At 34.8% G+C, this 18330-nt stretch overlaps 1 protein-coding gene across 1 annotated transcript in view; it reads right to left on the bottom strand.

The window, feature by feature from the left end:
* LOC100445724 (EF-hand calcium-binding domain-containing protein 3) overlaps window positions 1-18330 on the bottom strand; it is a 544420-nt gene that overhangs the window by 168547 nt on the left and 357543 nt on the right. The window contains exons 64-71 of the mRNA XM_063718854.1: window positions 18144-18197; window positions 17413-17517; window positions 14160-14213; window positions 4895-4999; window positions 3975-4028; window positions 3486-3590; window positions 1685-1738; window positions 198-302 (exon numbers count right to left, since the gene is read on the bottom strand). Of these exons, the coding sequence (XP_063574924.1) occupies window positions 198-302; window positions 1685-1738; window positions 3486-3590; window positions 3975-4028; window positions 4895-4999; window positions 14160-14213; window positions 17413-17517; window positions 18144-18197 (636 nt within the window). The remainder of the gene's footprint in view (window positions 1-197; window positions 303-1684; window positions 1739-3485; window positions 3591-3974; window positions 4029-4894; window positions 5000-14159; window positions 14214-17412; window positions 17518-18143; window positions 18198-18330) is intronic.

The raw sequence follows: 18330 nt of genomic DNA, 5'->3' as shown, positions 1-18330 counted from the left end.
TGTGGAAAAGGATTCTTTTGGGGGTTGAATTCTGTACCTGAGTTAGCACATAGTAACAGAAAGACTGTTCATATGGAAACAGCCGCAGGATGTGTGCAGGTAACATATGAACATGCATCACTTTCACATATAAATTTCAAGAGTAGAACCATAAAACTAAACTGCCTGGAGTTCACAGTAACATACAGTCAGCTCACCATCAACTGGTAGTAATTTTAGCAGTTCCACACATTCCTTATCATTTACTTCTATCCCCATGTCTCCAAGAACATTTTTCAGATCTCTGGCATCAACCTTTTCTCCTTTGAAAAGATGGTGTGTTAATAGGTGAAAAGTTTACAAATTAATAACTTTAAAAATAATTTTAAGTTCATACTAACCTATTTGAGTGATTTTTAAAATACTTATAATATTTTATATAGCATCGCTCTTAATTTGGAGTTAAAGAGCAAAGGCAAAATGGAACATGCAGATACAGTGTGACAACAGAAGTCAAGGTAAACCTGTTCGTATAATCTCAATATAATGAAGGCTCTCTTAATGTTGAGGATAATATACAAAATTAAATCTAGTTAACAAATTGGATTATCAATTGCCAACAGAATTCTGGCAAGAGATATTATATTGAATGATATAGCTGATCATTCATGAAACTACATGTATCTTGAGCTTTGCAAACTTTATCCTATTTATTATTGTGCTTGCCTGAAATTTAGCTATATACATTGAGCGAAAAACATATATAGGTGAAAAAATCTCTCCTCAGAACATTGGACTTTTTATCAAGACGATGTTATGTGGTTTATTTTTAAAAGTTTATCCAAGATCAGATTGATTTTATCAGGCAGAAATATTTTACAATAACTGGGTAAAATGACAAAATTAATATAACGACAGACTATTGGGGAAATAGCATCTAAAATATTAGGGTTTCAGTGTTATGGAAACTCACCTGCAGCAGCCCCCGACCCTCCTGATGGAACAGGAGTCAAGAGGCAAAGCCACTCTGGCTAATATTCTAGGGTTGTAGAATGTTATCCTGCCTTTCATAATCCATTTAACAAAGTAGAGGAAGGGGGGTTGGGGGAAGGAAGGGAGGAAAAGATGAATAAGTGAAACACAGGGGATGTTAAGGGCAGTGAAACTATTCTGTATGAAGCTGTAATGGTAGATACATATCTATATGCATTTGTCAAACCCCACAGAACTATGCAACACAAAGAGTGAAACTTAATGTAAACTATAGATTATAGTTAATAGTAATGTATGAATGTTGGTTTATTAATGGTAACATATGTACCACACTAATGCAAGATGTTAATAGCAGGGAGACTGTGTGTTTGGAATAAAGGGGAGTGGAAGGATGGGTATATGGAATTCTGTATACAATATGCTCAATTCTGTAAATCTAAAAGTGTGCTAAAATACAGTCTATTATCATAAAATATGATAATAATAATAATGCCACCCACTGAGAACCTGCCCTTCTTTAGTGCCTTGGAGTGCATTTTGCTGTCTCCCATTGGAGATACAGGATGCATTGTGACTGGGTCTACTTAGCTGATATGTGCATGCCAAATATTGGGGAAAACCCCATGCTAAAGAGTTCTGCTACAGCTGAGTGTCACAAAATACTAAGACCTCAATGGAAGAGAGAGTAAACCTCCTGGAAAAAAAAACTTACCTGTAAAATCTTTTATTCTCAGCATCACATTATTCAGATCAACCTTTTCATCAACTGTAAGACATGGAGAAGTCACAGAGCAACAGTAAGGCTATTCTTTCGGCTTTTGCCACCCATGACACCTGCCCCCAACTAGAATGTTGATATCATCTTGAGTTTTAGTTCCAGACTATGATATTACATTTTTGCATATGCAATACTTACTTAGATTTCAGAATAAGTTCTTTCCTTCACTACTTCCCCTGTATTCATTTTATTTTTATTAGAATACATCTTTTAGTAATTTGTTTAGAGAAAGTCCATGGCTAGTAAACTTCTGTGTTCTTGTTTGCCTGAAAATGTCTATTTTACTATAATCCTTGAATATTTGGTGTTCAAAGTTATTTTTCTCCATCACTTTGAAGATATTTTTCTATTTCTTTCCGAATCCAATGTTGGTAATATAAGATTCTTTATCATTTTGTGTGTAGTTTGTTTTTTCTCCTGTTAATGATTTATAAATTTCTCTTTGCCCCTGATATTGTGAAATTTTAGAGTATCTTTAGGAGTAGGTGGAAAAAAATTTTATCCTGCTCAACATTCAGTATTCCCTTTGATCTAGAATAAAAGGAAAGGATGAGGAGATGAATGATTTATATTGTTCATTTCCCCTTCTTTACTAATTTATCCCTAACAGTTGTTTCTACTTTCCTAGTAAGTTGAGAAGGAAAAAAGTTATTTATTCAATTTGCTTTACCCCAGGTCTGGGCACTTTAGTGTGAATTCTCTGGATTTTGCAGCTTACCAGTTTAGTTTCTGAAGAATGAGAAAGGTTTTGAGGAGGCTGCTCTGCTGTACTATTGTTTCCAGTGTAGAGTCTTTATTTCCTTGTCTGTCTCCATTTAACATTTATGGCATTAAATTGGTTCCCTTTTATTATTTGATTCATGTTGAATTTCCTTTGCTTATTTTTTTACTTTTAAAAATTCTGTTGTTCATTTTGTTAGGTATTAGAGGAAAAGAAAACTAGCCAGATTTTGCTTTTTTCATCAACTCAAGCTGGAGTCCTCTGGACCAGTTTACATAACATTAAAATGAAAATTCTCTGAAAATTTGATAGAACTTACTTTGAAAACCATTCGAGGCTATCACCTTTTGTTGGAGGGATGGGTAGTAGTGGATGAGTTTACAGGTAAAATTATTTGATAGTATTTTTCAACTATTATTGGTCTATCCATATTTTCATATCTTCTTGAACCAATATTGGCACTTTTTTTCCTCTGAAAAAATTTTCATTTTACTAACATATTTAAAATCTAACCTCATATTACATGTAGTATCCTATTATAATAGTAATATTAGGCTGACTATTCATAGTTACATCTCTTAACATTTCTAATGTCATTCCTATTCCAGATCTCTCTATTTCATGTTAATCTTTCTATTTCATAACAGCTGAATCATACATACTGGAAATCACCATTAATCAATTTTAATCATGCCTCATCACAGACAGTTTTCCTTTTCTCTCACATATTATGTAATGTTTCTTTTAAATCTTTCACATTCTATTTTTCTTCTTTTCTTCATTCTTTGACCTGAGAGTGGTCTGTTAGTATCCTCACCAATTTTCATTATCCATAATGGAATACATTTGCTGGACTTGAATTAAAGAGAGGAGATATGTTTTCATCTGACCTGAATTCTGCTCTAAGCTTTTAAAAATGCCCTATTGATGTCAATTAACCATTCTCATTGGTCTATGTATGCTCTCAAACCCAAGCTGTCTTAAATGTAATACATTTTTATCTATAATGCTTACCATCAACTGGTAGGTCTTTTGAAAAATCTTCAAGTTCTTTTTCTGAGAGCTCAATCCCCATATTTTCCAGAAATTTATCCAGGTTATTTATATCAACCTTTCCTCCTTAGAAGAGACAAAATATCATTAAAAAGAATACTAAGATATGAAAAAAAATCCTTCTTAATTCACATGTGTTATGGTTATCACTTTAATCATCAAGACATAAAGTTTAATCAGATCTAGTTAAGGGTACAAATAGGGTCACCACTAAAACTAGATGTAGAATCTCATCCTCTGACTATATCTTTTATTTATATTAACATAGTGCAAGTTTTATAGGATGCTGGATAATTTTCCAAAGAACTATGGCATAATATATCTAACACAGCCACAAATACTGGGAGGATGCATATATGGGATTTTAAATTTCATACAAATAAATTTGTATAAATTAAAACAGGAGAATATCTCAGATTTATCTGCTTTCTCACCATACTTTGCACTTACTTTTAATAGTCTTTATACCATCTAGCAACCTTTTTCGATACACCTTTCCTTCAGCTGCAAGAAAAGACACAATTCAGGTCAGAGAACAATAAAGGGAGACTTGCTAAACAATAAAAATGTGACAATTCTTTCCCTAATCCCATAATTTCAGAAAGAGGGAGTTTTAAATATTTTTCTCTGAAATTTACCTACTTTTCTCTCAATTAGTAACGAAGATTATTTGGAGACACTTTAATGAGGTAGATCTATTCACACTTACACAAAAGCAATAATTATTGGCTTAAACATTTTGAAACTTATATCCCATTTGATTTACCTTTATCTCTAACTTCTTTCCTTATACCTCTCTTACTTTTCCATTTTACATTCTCCCCCGTACTATCAGACTCATTAATGCAATCAGTGACAATAATACACGTCTTATTGGCATGAAGGAGTACAATAGCTACTGTTTATCATAATAAAAAGCAAATGAACCAGATTTATTTTCTGGCAAAAATCTAGTAATTCTAAAAGCTTTTAAAACTAGAAGTAGAATCTCAACCTCTGACTATATCTTTTGTTTGTATCAACATAGTGTGAGTTTAATAGGATGCTGGGTAATTTTTCAAAGAACTATGGCATAATATATCTAACATATTTATCATAACATATCTAACAATATTTATCATAACATAATATATCTAACATATTTATCATAACATAAATAGTGGGAAGATACATATATGGAATTTTAAACTGAATACAAATAAATTTGTGTAAATGAAAAATAGGAGAATATCTCAGATTTATCTGCTTTGTTACCATACTTTGAACTTAGAAAAAACTGGTAACAATTCTGTATCATTTTAGAAGAAAATCTCACAATCTCACAAGCACTCTGAAGCCCTTTGAAGGATACATACGTTTTAAATTCTTACCATCAAGCGGCAAAGTTTTTACTAAAGGCAAGTAGTCCTCATATGTGACCTCTATTTCCATGTCTTTTAGCGCATCTTCTAGGTCACTGACATCTACCTGTTCTCCTAGAAAACAGACAGAAATTGTGACAAAAACAAATTTGAGAAGAACACAAATACTGTTAACTAACAATATTTTCACTCATATACCATTATAATAATTTCAAAGGTACTTAAAGTCATGTATTGCACAACAAGCAAAAAGTTCAAATTTATAATCATCTTAATTATGTAAATAGGTAAAAATAAAACAAATAATAATTTGGTTCTTTTCTTACAGTATAGAAGTTTAACTATTTCTCTTGATATTTTAAAAATAATCATTATGTTAGAAGCAATAAAATGTGAGGCACATATATTTCATATTGAAAAGTACATAGATTACATAAATTATATTAATTATTAAGTAGTACAATGTCCATAAAATGCACATAATAAATGCTTGGTAGAGAATATATTGCAAAAATGGGGCCTCAGCCAGCATTACCTTTATAGCAAAGCCAGCCCAGGGCACTAGAGGAAAAGAAAATTATAGGCCAATATCTCTGATGAACATACATGTAAAAATCATAAACAAAATAGTAGTAAACCTAATTCAACATCACATTAAAAGGACCATTCACTATGATCAAGTGGGATTTATCCCTGGAGGCAAGGATGGTTCAACATATACAAATCAATAAATGTGATACACCACATTAACAGAATGAAGGAAAAAAAACATGTGATCATCTCAATAGATGCAGAAAAGGATTCAACAATATTCAACATCCTTTTATGATAAAAACTCAACAAATTGTATATAGAATAAATGTTCTTCAACACAATAAACTCCATATATGACAAACTCACAATTAACATCATGCTCAATGGTGAAAAAGTGAAACTTTCCCTCTAGGATCAGGAACAAGACCAGGAAGCCCACTTTTTTTTTTAAATTTTACTTTAAGTTCTGGGAAACGTGCAGAACATGCAGGTTTGTTACATAGGTATATATGTGCCATGGTGGTTTGCTGCACCTATCAACCCATCATCTAGGTTTTAAGCCCCAGATGCATTAGTTATTTGTCCTAATGCTCTCCCTCCCCTTGTCCCTCACCCCCTGACAGGCCCTGGTGTGTGATGTTCTCCTCCCTATGTCTATGTGTTCTCATTGGTCAACTCCCACTTATGACTGAGAACATGTGGTGTTTGGTTTTCTGTTCCTATGTTAGTTTGCTGAGAATTATGGTTTCCAGGGAAGCCCACTTTTAAGAGAAAGAAATAGAAGGCATTCACGTTGAAAATAAAAAGTTGATTGTTTGAAGATGACATGATCTTATGTAATGAAAACCCTAAAGACTCCAACAAAACACTTAGAACCAATAAACCAATTCAGTATGGCTGTAGGATACAATATCAACATAGAAAAATCAGTGGTGTTTCACCCCACTGTCAACATTAGACAGATCAACAAGACAGAAAGTTAACAAGGATACCCAGGAATTGAACTCAGCTCTGCACCAAGCAGACCTGATAGACATCTACAGAACTCTCCACCCCAAATCAACAGAATATACATTTTTTTCAGCACCACACCACACCTATTCCAAAATTGACCACATACTTGGAAGTAAAGCTCTCCTTAGCAAGTGTAAAAGAACAGAAATGATACCAAACTGTCTCTCAGACCACAGTGCAATCACACTAGAACTCAGGATTAAGAAACTCACTCAAAACCGCTCAACTACATGGAAACTGAACAACCTGCTCCTGAATGACTACTGGGTACATAACGAAATGAAGGCAGAAATAAAGATGTTCTTTGAAACCAACGAGAACAAAGACACAACATACCAGAATCTCTGGGACACATTCAAAGCAGTGTGTAGAGGGAAATTTATAGCACTAAACGCCCACAAGAGAAAGCAGGAAAGATCCAAAACTGACACTCTAACATCACAATTAAACAAACTAGAAAAGCAAGAGCAAACACATTCAAAAGCTAGCAGAAGGCAAGAAATAACTAAAATCAGAGCAGAACTGAAGGAAATAGAGACACAAAAAACCCTTCAAAAAATTAATGAATCCAGGAGCTGGTTTTTTGAAAGGATCAACAAAATTGATCGACCGCTAGCAAGACTAATAAAGAAGAAAAGAGAGAAGAATCAAATAGACGCAATAAAAAATGATAAAGGGGATATCACCACCGATCCCACAGAAATACAAACCACCATCAGAGAATATTATAAACCTCTACACAAATAAACTAGAAAATCTAGAAGAAATGGATAAATTCCTTGACACATACACCCTCCCAAGACTAAACCAGGAAGAAGTTGAATCTCTGAATAGACCAATAACAGGCTCTGAAATTGTGGCAATAATCAATAGCTTACCAACCAAAAAGAGTCCAGGACCAGATGGATTCACAGCCGAATTCTACCAGAGGTGCAAGGAGGAACTGGTACCATTCCTTCTGAAACTATTCCAATCAATAGAAAAAGAGGGAATCCTCCCTAACTCACTTTATGAGGCCAGCATCATCCTGATACCAAAGCCTGGCAGAGACACAACCAAAAAAGAGAATTTTAGACCAATATCCTTGATGAACATTGATGCAAAAATCCTCAATAAAATACTGGCAAACCGAATCCAGCAGCACATCAAAAAGCTTATCAAGTGGGCTTCATCCCTGGGATGCAAGGCTGGTTCAATATACACAAATGAATAAATGTAATCCAGCATATAAACAGAACCAAAGACAAAAACCACATGATTATCTCAATAGATGCAGAAAAGGCCTTTGACAAAATTCAACAACCTTCATGCTAAAAACTCTCAATAAATTAGGTATTGATGGGACGTATCTCAAAATAATAAGAGCTATCTACGACAAACCCACAGCCAATATCATACTGAATGGGCAAAAACTGGAAGCATTCCCTTTGAAAACTGGCACAAGACAGGGATGCCCTCCCGCACCACTCTATTCAACATAGTGTTGGAAGTTCTGGCCAGGGCAATCAGGCAGGAGAAGGAAATAAAGGGTATTCAATTAGGAAAAGAGGAAGTCAAATTGTCCCTGTTTGTAGATGACATGATTGTATATCTAGAAAACCCCATTGTCTCAGCCCAAAATCTCCTTAAGCTGATAAGCAACTTCAGCAAAGTCTCAGGATACAAAATCAATGTACAAAAATCACAAGCATTCTTATACACCAATAACAGACACACAGAGAGCCAAATCATGAGTGAACTCCCATTCACAATTGCTTCAAAGAGAATAAAATACCTAGGAATCCAACTTACAAGGGATGTGAAGGACCTCTTCAAGGAGGACTACAAACCACTGCTCAAGAAAATCAAAGAGGATACAAACAAATGGAAGAACATTCCATGCTCATGGGTAGGAAGAATCAATATCGTGAAAATGGCCATACTGCCCAAGGTAATTTACAGATTCAATGCCATCCCCATCAAGCTACCAATGACTTTCTTCACAGAATTGGAAAAAACTACTTTAAAGTTCATATGGAACCAAAAAAGAGCCCACATCGCCAAGTCAATGCTAAGCCAAAAGAACAAAGCTGGAGGCATCACGCTACCTGACTTCAAACTATACTACAAGGCTACAGTAACCAAAACAGCATGGTACTGGTACCAAAACAGAGATATAGATCAATGGAACAGAACAGAGGCCTCAGAAATAATGCCGCATATCTACAACTATCTGATCTTTGACAAACCTGAGAAAAACAAGTAATGGGGAAAGGATTCCCTATTTAATAAATGATGCTGGGAAAACTGGCTAGCCATATGAAACTGGATCCCTTCATTACACCTTATATAAAAATTAATTCAAGATGGATTAAAGACTTAAACGTTAGACCTAAAACCATAAAAACCCTAGAAGAAAACCTAGGCATTACCATTCAGGACATAGGCATGGGCAAGGACTTCATGTCTAAAACACCAAAAGCAATGGCAACAAAAGCCAAAATTGACAAATGGGAGCTAATTAAACTCAAGAGCTTCTGCACAGCAAAAGAAACTACCATCAGCATGAACAGGCAACCTACAAAATAGGAGAAAATTTTCACAACCTACTCATCTGACAAAGGGCTAATATCCAGAATCTACAATGAACTCTAACAAATTTAAAAGAAAAAAACAAACAACCCCATCAAAAAGTGGGCAAAGGATATGAACAGACACTTCTCAAAAGAAGACATTTATGCAGCCAAAAGACACAGGAAAAAATGTCATCATCACTGGTCATCAGAGAAATGCAGATCAAAACCACAATGAGATACCATCTCACACCACTTAGAATGGCGATCATTAAAAAGTCAGGAAACAACAGGTGCTGGAGAGGATGTGGAGAAATAGGAACACTTTTACACTGTTGGTGGGTCTGTAAACTAGTTCAACCATTGTGGAAGTCAGTGTGGCGATTCCTCAGGGATCTAGAACTAGAAATACCATTTGACCCAGCCATCCCATTACTGGATATATACCCAAAGGACTATAAATCATGCTGCTATAAAGACACATGCACACGTATGTTTATTGTGGCACTATTCACAATGGCAAAGACTTGGAACCAACCCAAATGTCCAACAACCATAGACTGGATTAAGAAAATGTGGCACATATACGCCATGGAATACTATGCAGCCATAAAAAATGATGAGTTCATGTCCTTTGTAGGGACATGGATGAAATTGGAAATCATCATTCTCAGCAAACTATCACAAGGACAAAAAATCAAACACCGCATGTTCTCACTCATGGATGGGGATTGAACAATGAGAACACATGGACACCGGAAGGGGAACATCACACTCTGGGGACTGTTGTGGGGTGGGGGGAGGGGGGAGGGATAGCATTAGGAGATATAACTAATGCTAAATGACGAGTTAATGGGTGCAGCACACCAGCATGGCACATGTATACATATGTAACTAACCTGCACATTGTGCACATGTACCCTAAAACTTAAAGTATAATAATAATAAAAAATAAAAAAAAAAAAAATAAAAAAAGACATAATGCTATTGCACACTTAGAAAAAAAAAGAAAAATCAGTGGTGTTTCTAATACAGTAACAATGAACTATCTGAAAAAGAAATCAAGAAAACAATCACATTTACAATTGCTACAAAAAAGCTTAGGAATAAATTTAATTAAAGAGGTGAAATATCTGTATCCTGAAAACTATAAAACATTGATGAAACAAATAAATGGAAAGATATCTTGTGTCCACAGATTAGAAGAATTAATATTGCTAATATGTTCATACTACTCAAAGTGATCTATAAATTCACAGGAAAAATAACTGATGAGTACTAGGCTTAATACCTGGGTGATGAAATAATCTGTACAACAAACTCCCATGACACAAGTTTACCTGCGTAACAAACTTGCACTTGTACCCCTGAACTTAAAAAAAGAAAAGTTTTAAAATGAGAATACATGCAATATCCAAAATAAATTAATTTTGACCATCAAAAAAAGTGATCTATAAATTCAATGCAATCCCTACCAAAATTCCAATGACATTTTTCACAAAAATAGAAAAAACAATTCTAAAATTAATATGGAAACACAAAAGATCCCAACTAGCCAAAGCAATCTTGAGCAAAAAGAACAAAGCCGAAGGCATCATACTACTGAATTTGGAAACCTACTACAAATCTATAGTAATCAAAACAGCATAGTACTGGCATAAAAACAGACACATCAAACAATGGAACAGAATAGAGGTCCAGAAATACATCCACACATTTATGGTCAATTTTGATGTTTAGACAAAGGTACTAAGAACACACAATGGGTAAAGGACAGTCTCTTCAATAAATGGTGTTAGGAAGACTGGATATCCACATGAAGAAGAATGACATTAGACCCTTATCTCACTCATTTATAAAAATCAACTCAAAATGGATGAAAGTTACAGTTTCAGAGAAAGAAATAGAAGGCATTCAAATTGGAAAGAAAAAGTTAAGTTGTCTGTTGGCAAATGACATGATCTTATATAAAGAAAACCCTAAAGACTCCAACAAAACACTATTAGAACCAATAAACCAATTCAGTATGGTTGCAGGATACAATATCAACATTAAAAAATCAGTGGTGTAAAACTACTAGAAACTGCAAAACTACTAGAAGAAGACATAGGGGAAACTCTCCATGACTTTGGTCTGGACAATGATATTCTTGGATAGGATCACAAAATCATAGGTAACCAAACCAAAAACAGATGAGTGGTATTGCATCAAACTAAAAAGCTTCTACACAGCAAAGGACACAATTAATAGAGTGAAGAGACAACCAACAGATTGGGAGAAAATATTTGCAAACCACACATCTGATAAAAGTTTAATATCCAAAATATATAAGGTACTCAAAGAACTTAATAGTAAGAAAAAACAACCTGATCAAAAAATGGGCAAGGGACCTGAATTGTTACTACTGGGTCTTCTTTTTCTGCTTTGTTAATGAATTGGATAGGGGACCTTCTTCCATCATATCCACAGAACCAGATCATAGGACAGCCTAAATAGAGTGGAGGGCAACGGCGCCCTAGCCTATGGAGGAGGCATGGCAGAGGAACTTGATATAACTTTAGTTGTGGATATTGTGATGACTTTCATCCTGTGCACTCAGATCCAGCTGTGTACGTATCAGGAGAAACAGTGGGTTCATTTCTCCTCCATTGTCTACTATGAGAATCTGTATAGCTACTGAAAATTAAAAAGTACTCGTATTTTTGTATTCCAAAAATAAAAGACTAATTGTTCCACAGTAATGGCAACAAGGAACCACCAGACTGGTTTTAAATCTGTTTAATCACTCAGTGACAAATTACCAAAAATAACACACTTCTGCAAGCCAACTGATCAGTCACAGCTTCTTACTTCTGAAAGTCAGCCACATGGGAGCAGTCATACTTCAATGAACACTTTTGTGAATACCAACCAATCAGTAACAGTTTTACCAGAGAAATCATGTTTCTACAGATGATGTCAACCTACCCATGCCTCTGAGTTTGCCCACCACTCAAATCTATACTTTCCCCAGATCTTATATAAGCATTCTGTTCTGCACAGTTGTGACTGTGTCTGACCAGCTTTGCTTTTTATTTCAGATAATAAAATAAATTAGTTGTGTCGGCCTTTAAAAATCCTGAAGGGTCCACTTATTTTGAAGATCTCCATCTGGCAGCATTCCATGGGGCTTGTTGGACCAACTGGGGTACTCACCAGGACTCTTATGTATAATTTCTATTTGTCCTTCACATTTGCTGTCATGTAAGTCAACAATTTGAGCTCTTACTGTGTTGTATTCAGTTCTTGTGGGCAAATTAATTTCGTTATCCCAGGATTTGTCTTTGTCCTTAGTGCTAGTTCTTTGTGTAATATAATTAGGCTTTTTGATTTGTAGTATATTTGGTAAATATTTTTGCTGTTAATCTGCCTATTCTTCCACTACTTGCTTTGCTTTTACTTTTGCTTCTCTACTGCAATAAAGTCATGCCTCAATTATTTTTGTTTTGTTCTTGTTGTCTTATTCCGTTGAGTGTGTAAGTGAAAATTTCACAATGGATGAAAATCACAGGCCCAATCCAAACTAGTCTTAAGGACTAATGGTTGTAGGTTTGTGGGACTAGCCATAAATTTTTGCAAAGGCAACTAGTCAAACTTAAACAAAAATTGAGAAAGCACCCACTATCTTTTTATCTGTGAAAGAAAATCAGTTGTAAAATTTTGTATTCCAGGGTTGAAGATTTTCAGGTTACTGATATACAGCTCTTCATAACATTTGCTTGGCTGATGAACTCAGTTGCCATGTATAAGCATACATATACTTTTGTGACTCTTTTGTGAATTTTCTTTTGGTAAACAGGGGGAGAATTGCCACATTGCTAATTCTTTATATTGTACTTGCATTCACACTTCCTCTTCTTCTCTCTCTCTTTTTTTTTTTTTTTTGAGATAGGGTCTTGCTCTGTCACCCAGGCTGGAGTGCGGTGGTGCTATCTCAGCTCACTGCAACCTCCGCCTTCCTGGCTGAAGAGATCCTCCCACCTCAGTGCCCTGCCCCGTGCCAGTAGCTGGGACCATAGGCATGTGCCACCATGCCCAGCTAATTTTTGTATATTTTGTAGAGGCGGTGTTTTGCCATGTTGCCCAGGATTCACACTTAGACATTTATATCTAAGCTAAAAGAAAACTTGAGTTTTAAAGGTAGACTTAAAGGATTGGTTAGACTAGTTTTCATTCATGCCTGACAAATGTTTGGCCATGATTCCAGAGTAACTTCCAGTCCCTTCTTATAATATTTTCAGTTTTGTTTGCCTCACAGCTGTTTGAGTTCTGCTTTTCAGAGTCTCAAATGCTTCTGTGCAGCCACTGTATCAACAGATAATTTAACAAATGATTCAGAGACAAAAACAGGATGAAATCATCCTGATTTGATACTGAGATGTCAGCTCATCTCAAGCAGAATCAGCAATAGTGGAGAAGGTCTGGACAATTCCTGATGGTTTCCCCTGTGGCTCTCATTGAGGGAGGACCAAAAGGTGGAATTAGGACTAAAAACATTCTCACATTATTAAGAAAAGTCTGCTATCATGGTTACATAGCAATATCAAATACTATTGATGCAGCTGCTTCCTCCCCTTCTTCTTTCTTTTCTCTCTCTCTCTCTTTTTTTTTTTTTTTTTTTTCATAGGGTCTTGCTCTGTCACCAAGCCATCCTCCCACCTTGGCCTCCCAAAGTACTGGGATTACAGGCGTGAGTCACCGTGCCTGGATGGCAGCAGCATCTTCTATTGCTAGATGAACAACAAAGACATGAGCACACTTGCTGTATTATGCAGAGTAAATGCCAGACTCAGAAATATAACTTATTTCTCTTATTTATAATAAAAGTCATTTCATCATAATGTAGGAGAAAATTACTACACATAATATGATGTTAATATAATTTCCCTGAAAATTATTATATTGATGATCCATATAAATGATTTTGTTTGCAGAAATGTCTCAGTTATTACCTCAATTCTGAAGTATCCTATATCTTGTGCCATGATCTAGTACCTCTATTGGTTGTAAAAGTGTAAGTGATCCAAAGCAGGTAAATAAAAACATTTAATTAATGAAAGGTTAAAATGCTGAAATTAATAAGAGAATGAAGGGATGGTAGGAAAGATCATGTAAAAAATTAATTTCTCACTTACCTAAAACAGCACTCAATTCTTTAATCAATTTATTTAGTTTGACTTTCTTTTCAGCTGTAAGACAAGGCAACATTTAGACACTGATAAAGCCAATCTCGGAAGAAAAGCCTAAAGCATTAAGTATTTAAATTATGAAGTAAAACCTAGATGAAGGCTATTCACCATATGTTGTCACTTTAACATTTATAATTCTTGGGCTTTAATAAATAGCTCTATTATCTGCAATAAGAACTAAGATTTCTTGGACCATAAAGTCTACCTTAGGTAAAATGTTTTCTCTAGTCTTTTGAATGCATTCTGGTTTTAATTCCCTATTTCTCTTGGAATGGATGATAACACATACTGGTATATATTGAAGGCCATTGTTTATGACATTACGTTATTTTCTATTACTGGACGACAATGAAAGAATCCCAGGAAAAGGAGCAATGAACAGCACAGTGTGTGGTGAACTAATGCTTTTAAATCTTGCTCAAGGGAAAAATGCCCCATAAGGAGGGAAAAGATGAGTCAAAAGAGGTTGAATGGAGTCAGAGTAACAGTTAACAGTTGGTTTCTGAGTTTAGACTGTCTGGATCTGGGAATAAGCAGTGAAAAAAGATAATCCTAGCTCTACGAAGTTTACATAAATGTGTTTTGTTCATGGCTGTATCCCTAAGACTGAAACAGGCTGAGACATGGGTGTTCAACAGATATCATGAATAAATAAATTAATTAAATGAGCCAATTGATAAAATGCTTAGCACTGTGCCTGGCATACTGTAAGACTCAATGTATATAAGCTATGAAGGATCATTGAAGAGTTTTAATTTGAGGAATAACAATGTCAGATTTTCACCTTAGCAAAATCATCCTGGCTAGTTTATACAGAGCAACTTGAAGGCAACAATATGATTATTAGACCAGTCAGGAGGCTTTTCTAGTAGTTTAAGCCAGAGATCATGAAGATCTGAATTAAGGTGAGAGTAGTCAAGATAGCCAAGAGATTTTTAAGAGGAAAAAAATGAGAGAGCATGAGATGCCAAAGATAAGTTGTGGATTATTGCATGGTAACTGTGGGTAAATAATGGTAACAGAATTTTTAAAAATTATGAGTTAGAGAGGTAATTCATGATTTTTGTTTTACCTTTTATTTGCTGAGTTTGGATTATCAGTGAAAAAGCTATGTCTGAATAGGGACGTGTTATTATAGGAGAATATTTCTTAATTTACCTCAATTTAACCAACCTGATGGTCTAAACTTGATTTTCCCTTTCTACTATGAATTCTCACATTCAGACTGATGCTGATGGCATGCCAAATTTTCACAGCTAGTAAGCTTCCATTTTAGTAATCCAGTGCATCTGTGTTATGGGTTAAGTTGTTGAGTTTGTTTCTAGACTTGTTTATAAATAGTTCTACTTTTTATTAAATTGATGATAATTCAATCATTATATAAACTGATGAACTATAAATGGAAAAGGGAGTTTTTCTCATAGAAAACACATTTGAATAATTTGGAATATTCTGGTGAAGGCAAATTGCTAAAAAAGTTCTGCTGAATTTGGTGTGAGTAAGATAACTGTAAAAAGATTGGAGAAATAACTAAAACCTAGATAGAGTCTGACTGAAATTTCTGGTCAACTTTTTTATTTTATTTTATTATTATTATTATTTTTTTAGACATGGTCTTGTTCTGTCACCTGAGCTGGAGTGGTGCAGTGCACAATCATGGCTCGCTGCAGCCTTGACTTACCAGGCTCAAGCGATTCTCCCTCCTGAGCCTCCTGAGTAGCTGGGACTACAGGTGCACGCCACCACGCTTGGCTAACTTTTGTATTTTTTTGTAGAGATGGGGTTTTGTCATGTTTCCCAGGCTGGCCTAGAACTACTGGGTTCAAGTGATCCACCCGCCTTGGCCTCCCTCTCAATGGTGGAGTTACAGGCGTAAGGCATGGCACCCTGCCTTCTGGTCAACTTAAAAGAAAAATACTTTATTGTTAAAAGAAACAGAAATTAGGAGTGTAGACAAATAAATACGTTTATGTAAGAAAATCCCCAAAGAGAATGCCTACATTAAATAAAAATGGCCTTGGGCCTATTTTTTTCTTTCAAGTAAAATGTTTAAGGTATGTATATATCATTTTATGATCCTTTATTTTAACTAGATTTTAAGATGATCTGACCAACTGCTTGTCTCAGTCATTCGAGATAAAAGGATTTTACTATCTTAGACTGAATCACATGGGATAAGTCTAGGTTTGAGATCAAAGATTTGAAATCTTAAACATACACAGGTAAGCGAAATCATCTAGAAGTGTGGTTGTGGAAAGAACAACAGACTGAGAATAGAACTGTTATATCACTATCATTTAAGCCAGTATTTTTCAAAAATTTTTATCCTAAGCTTCACTAAGAACTCTGAACACCCACCATGTCTCTTTCTCTCTCTCTCTCTCACACACACACACACACACACACGTCATAAAATTTCATGAAATAATATGTAGCCTGTGTGACATATGCTCTGATATTTTCTTTTCTCTTCTATACTATATCATTAAAAAATGCTCACTTAACCCACTAATTTGAGGGGAGGAATAGAAGGCCATAAACAATGAGCCTTAGGAAAGGCAGAGAAGAAAATTATGGAGAGCATGAATTAATAGCAGCAGAGAATGTAGAGAGTTGTAATAAAAGAAAAAAGTTTAATATTATTAAAGGCATCAGAGAGCTCAAGTTAGAAAAAGGTGAGTGGTGCACATTGGATTTGCCTACTAGGATGTTGCAGTCAGCTAAGTAAGAGTATTTTTTAATAGAATGGTGAATGTGGGAACCAGATACTTTGAGAGAAGAAAATATGAGGTGATCTCCTTTCCTTCTATTAATAAACCCTTCCCTTCCATTTTGAATGCTACCTCCTGATCATTTTCTGGCTTAAAAAAATCTTGGCTTCATTTTATGCAATGCTTAGTATCCATAGGGGGAAAACTGGATTTTAGATTAATTGAAGTGATTAAGAGAATCATTAGATTCTCTTAGATTAATTGAATTAATTTAGATAATTATTTCTCTTAGATTAATTAATTTAGATTACTTGAAATTATGAAGAGATTAAGAGAAATGATTTTTTTCCCTGACTTTAAGACTGAGCTCTTCTCTAAGCTTTTGAAAAGTCTTTGATATTTTGATGATCTGCTTCGAGAAATTCTCATTTTCAAGTTTAAAAGAATAAGTACCCCTTAAAAAGTACAGGGGTGATTACAGTGCTCACAGTCATCTGGTAGTCTTTCTGTTAGATCCATGAATTCCTCTTCCGTGATCTTTATCCCCATGCTTTCTAAAAGAGTGTCCAGCTTATTGACATCAACATTGCCTTCTAAGTAAGGAATAGAAAAGGAATATGGTAAAGCAGAATGATTCTAAAATTGGACTATGTATTCATGCTGCTGTATTATTTTTCTTCTTTATTGAGCATGTGTTTTATCACAATGAAAAAATATCATTTATTTCCTAGTATTATTGTTAAGATTTTAAGATAAACACCAAAAACTTGTTTTTTACAGCTAATGGAAGGATAAAAATTAGAACTGAATTCTTCAAATCTTATTGTGGGAACAAGCCTACAAAGCAAAAACATTCTTAAAGAAAGTTGAAAAGCTAGAGCTAATGATGACCATAATATTCCACAGAACAGGAGTTATTTTTGTTGCCTGTATTTGCAAACTATATGTCCTGCTTTTGACTGAAATCCTTATCTGACAGCCTTTACTCTTCACCTTTTGCTGTGTATTAAAAAATTTTTTCCTTTGGGGCTGAGTGAGGAAAAATCCAAGAAAGTTTGACACTTTCTGCCAGATCATAGTAAAATAAACACTTGGTAACTTGCAGATCTACTGAAGGAACCATAAATAATGACTCAGTTATATAGGAAAGGAAAATTTATATTTTAACAGTACAAATAAGGGTTTAAGACTAAGCCTTTTTATTGTGCTGCTTACTCACGCTCAAGAGACTTTATGCCTTTCATCAACCTTTTCTGATACACTTTTCCATCACCTATAAAAAACGGGACATTTTGGAAATAGAGTTACAAGATAGCACACATCTCTTAATTTCAGAAAGAACTTAAAATCTTTGCCCAAGGAACATTTCAAATGCAAGTAGATAATACACAGGAACAAAATGTTCA

The sequence above is a fragment of the Pongo abelii genome, chromosome 19, assembly GCF_028885655.2.
Source record: "Pongo abelii isolate AG06213 chromosome 19, NHGRI_mPonAbe1-v2.0_pri, whole genome shotgun sequence".
In the NCBI taxonomy this organism is placed as follows: domain Eukaryota; kingdom Metazoa; phylum Chordata; class Mammalia; order Primates; family Hominidae; genus Pongo; species Pongo abelii.
Note: the sequence above shows the minus strand (reverse complement) of the source record. Positions and strands in the feature narration are given on the sequence as shown.